Source organism: Parasteatoda tepidariorum, unplaced genomic scaffold (genome assembly GCF_043381705.1).
Source record: "Parasteatoda tepidariorum isolate YZ-2023 unplaced genomic scaffold, CAS_Ptep_4.0 HiC_scaffold_6152, whole genome shotgun sequence".
Classification (NCBI taxonomy): domain Eukaryota; kingdom Metazoa; phylum Arthropoda; class Arachnida; order Araneae; family Theridiidae; genus Parasteatoda; species Parasteatoda tepidariorum.
This window is the reverse complement of record NW_027261853.1, coordinates 1-3,620: the sequence shown is the minus strand read 5'-3', so window position 1 is coordinate 3,620 and position 3,620 is coordinate 1. Positions and strand designations below refer to the sequence as shown.

The 3,620-nt window shown below is 29.6% G+C and overlaps 1 protein-coding gene across 1 annotated transcript; it reads left to right on the top strand.

Annotated features, from left to right (window-relative positions):
* Nucleotides 1–572: 572 nt before the first annotated feature.
* LOC122273629 (glucose dehydrogenase [FAD, quinone]-like) lies at nucleotides 573–3,561 on the top strand (the record flags this gene model as incomplete). The annotated part of the gene is given in 4 exon segments (XM_043057661.2): nucleotides 573–704; nucleotides 774–895; nucleotides 1,879–2,049; nucleotides 3,405–3,561. Coding segments are annotated over 4 exon segments (582 nt in total), but the record flags the coding sequence as incomplete, so codon positions are not given.
* Between the last annotated feature and the right edge of the window lie 59 nt (nucleotides 3,562–3,620).

Here is a 3,620-nt window from a genome sequence, read left to right as displayed (position 1 = left end):
AAAATAATTAATTTTCAGTACTTACTGGGCATATATTATTCTCAAAAGAATAATATAAGAAGCTGAATAACTGTATTTCATCTGTACGTTGCTTAAGTATTAATAAAATACTTGAAATGTTTGTAATATTTGAAATGTAATGAAGATTTGTGACTGATAAAAAATGAAATGTATAAAGTAGTCCGATATAAGCAACTCTCCTCCAATTTTTAATTTCGATTGCTTCCAGTCATTTCAGTTGTGTATAAAAAGTTTGCTGAATTTTCAATTTAACCAAATAAATCAAAGACTTTTTATGCATATTTACACTTTTTCAGGGGAGGTTCCAAAGTTTTACCAAATAAATCAAAGAGTTTTTAGGCAAATTTCTTGTAAAGCCTTAAAATAACATTGAAAATTGCTGTTTCCAAATTAATTGCTTAAGTATTAAAAAAGTTTGATAAAATTATTACATTGATTAGAAAGTCTGCGGATTCTTTCATTGTTGCATCATAAAGTCAACTTTGTCAAAAGTTTAAAATGAATGTTAGATAATTTTACGTAAATGAAACTGCAAAGCTATTTCTTTATAGGATACCATGGTATCGATGGATATTTGACAGTTCAAAGTCTGCAATATGAGAGTTCTATAGCTATTGCTTTTTCAAAAGCAGCTGCAGAACTTGGTTACAAATATCACGATACTAATGGTGCAAACCAGACAGGTTAGTAAAATATTATTATTTTCTTCACATAGCTTATTTGTCAGAAGTGAAGCTCCTTTTTTTTCTTAGGTTTCTCCATTGTGCAAGGAACAACTAGAAATGGAAGACGATGCAGTACATCAAAAGCATTTTTGATTCCAGCTGAAGATAGACTAAATCTGGACATCGTCACGGATGCTTTAGTCACCAAAGTAGGTGTTTTATCCAATGTAATTAAAAATTTATTGTTTTGAAGGAAAATCTCCTAAAAATTTATATTGATTTGAAAAACTAATTTGGGAATTAATTATGTTATTAAGCGAAATGCAAATAGTACATAATTATATTTTTTGATATCGAAGTTGAATAAGCACTCAGAGACTAATTTATTTCCTGTAAAATGAAGTTGCCTAGAAAAGTTCGTGAATAATTCTATAAATATTAGTTTTCCTTATTTGAGTTTATTTTATAAAAAATTACTTAGCTATAATTTTATGTAGTTATTGAATTTAACGAATTTGAATCACCTTATCTCAGAAGTCCGGGTTTCCCATATGCTCTGTGTAAACAGCTTGCATAACTGAATAATTTTTTGGACATATTTGAAGTATTATTCTAAACACTGTTTCTGAGAATATTAGTTCCTTAAATGATTTTTTGCCAATCTAAAACAAAACGTCAAGATAGCAGTATGACACAAGTGTCAGAGACACATTTCGATATAATTTTTCTGCGAAATAATGTAGTACTTGCTAATGTACAAGATGTATTAATGTACTGTAATAACTGTATACGTTACTGTGAATGACCGAAATTGGTGGACGTTGACATCTACCGGTGAATGTTGATAATAACATAATCGCTTTGGTAAATGTCCGAAGTGTATACTAGGTCTTATTAAGTGTTACTGCCCGATATACCCTACACAGATGTATTTTTTTTAACGATTCAGTGCCACTGCCTGGTATACATTTGCCCGGTACTCCGAACACTGATGTTTCTCCTAATCTATCCTCAGCAAATAATGAAATATCGAATAAATATAATAATATCAACGACTAAATTAATATCACAAATCCGTTATAACAAATATTTCGGACATTCGCCAAAGCGACTACGTGATTGCTGACCGGTGAAAGTCAACACTCTCTCGATTTTGATCATTCATGCTAACAAATACATTTTGTTATTTCAGATTCTTATAAACAAAGATTTAGCAGCTTATGGTGTAAAAGTTGATATTGGTGGGCATGAATATGAAATATTTTCTGAAAAAGAAGTCATTGTAAGTAGTGGTACGTACAATTCTGCTCAACTTCTGATGTTGTCTGGGATAGGACCTAAGTATCACTTGGAAAGACTTGGGGTGAGTTTAGGAAGTTGTGAAATGAAGAGAATGTCGACTTTTTCCGGTGAATGCCAATAATCACATACATAGTCGTTTGGTGAATGTCCGAAATACTTATTATATCCGATTTGATATTAATTTATTCGTTAATATTATTATATTTATTCAATATTTTTATATCTGAGAGGAGATAAGTCGAAACATCAGTGCTCGGAGTACCAGTTAAATGCATACTAGGCAGTGGCACTTAACTAGACCTAGTATATGTTTCGAACATTTGCCAAAGTGACTATGTGATTGTCAACATTCACCAGTGGAAGTCAACAACCACCAATTTCGGTCATTCACAGTAACATATTCAATACATTTCTTCAAAATACATAAGAAAATACAATTATGTCTATTTTTTTTAATCAGAAATTTAAGGAATTTAAGTGAAACAATGGATATAGAAGACAATTTGTATTGGGATATTTTTCAGCGTAGTTACAATTTCGCTGTATTTATTTTTACTTCAGGTTTTGTTAACTAGGCAAACCATGAAAGTTCCATGCATGATTTTTAAATATTGATTTTTTGTGTGAAATACTTTTCTTTTTCCAATTTAATACTGCAAAAAATAATAAATGTCTGTAAAGGAAATTGTCAGTATTTTAGCTATTTTTTTCAGAAATAGCTACAACTTTTTTTTTTCAAGACATTCAGAGAGAATGATAACTGAATGAAAAAAATAACTTCGCAAAAGTTTAAAATATTCGACTCACTGAGAAGCTCGTAAAAACAGTGCCTTTAGTAGTAAAAGTTAATGAAAGCTTGTTTTAAGTAAAAGGTACCAATTGATTGCGTTCGCACCATATTTGACATAAAACAATATTTTAAAAGTAACTACACAGCAACTTTTTACACGAAATAAAAATTTAATAAGAAGACCACTTTAAGTACACCGTCATAAGTATACTAATGATTAGGTAAAAAGTGATTAATTTGAAATCAATTATTTTATGAAAATTAAAAAATGGAACAATATAAATTACATAAGAAACATCTTTTTTCTCCCTACATAGAATTTAAATTTAGTTATTTGCTTGCGTATGATCGCTGAAAATTCGAGAAGGCTTTCTTCGAATTGCAACGTTTTTAACTACAGTTCGCAGAAATTTAGTGTTCAGTTTATAAGTAATCGGCATTTTCTGACGATGCCTAGTTTTTTAAAAAAAATAGTGAAAATAAGCATTTTTTTTTACTTAAATTATTTTACAGATTAAATTTTGACTGTAATTTCAATTTTTAATTTGAGATTTGATTAGATTAAATTAATATAGTACTTTAGATCAAAAGCATGGTCAGATTAATTTCTTATTTAAAACTTACAGATACCAGTCATTGCAGACCTTCCAGTCGGGGAAAATTTACAGAACCATATTGGTGCAGGTGGAATTTCATTTGAAGCTTCAAATGCACTAGACGATTTTAAAGTAGTTTTTGGTGATCCTAAGAGAGTATCCAATGAATTCAACCATTTAGGGAAAGGTTAGTCAACAGAATGTGTGTAAGACATCCTTATATACATACATACATATATATATATA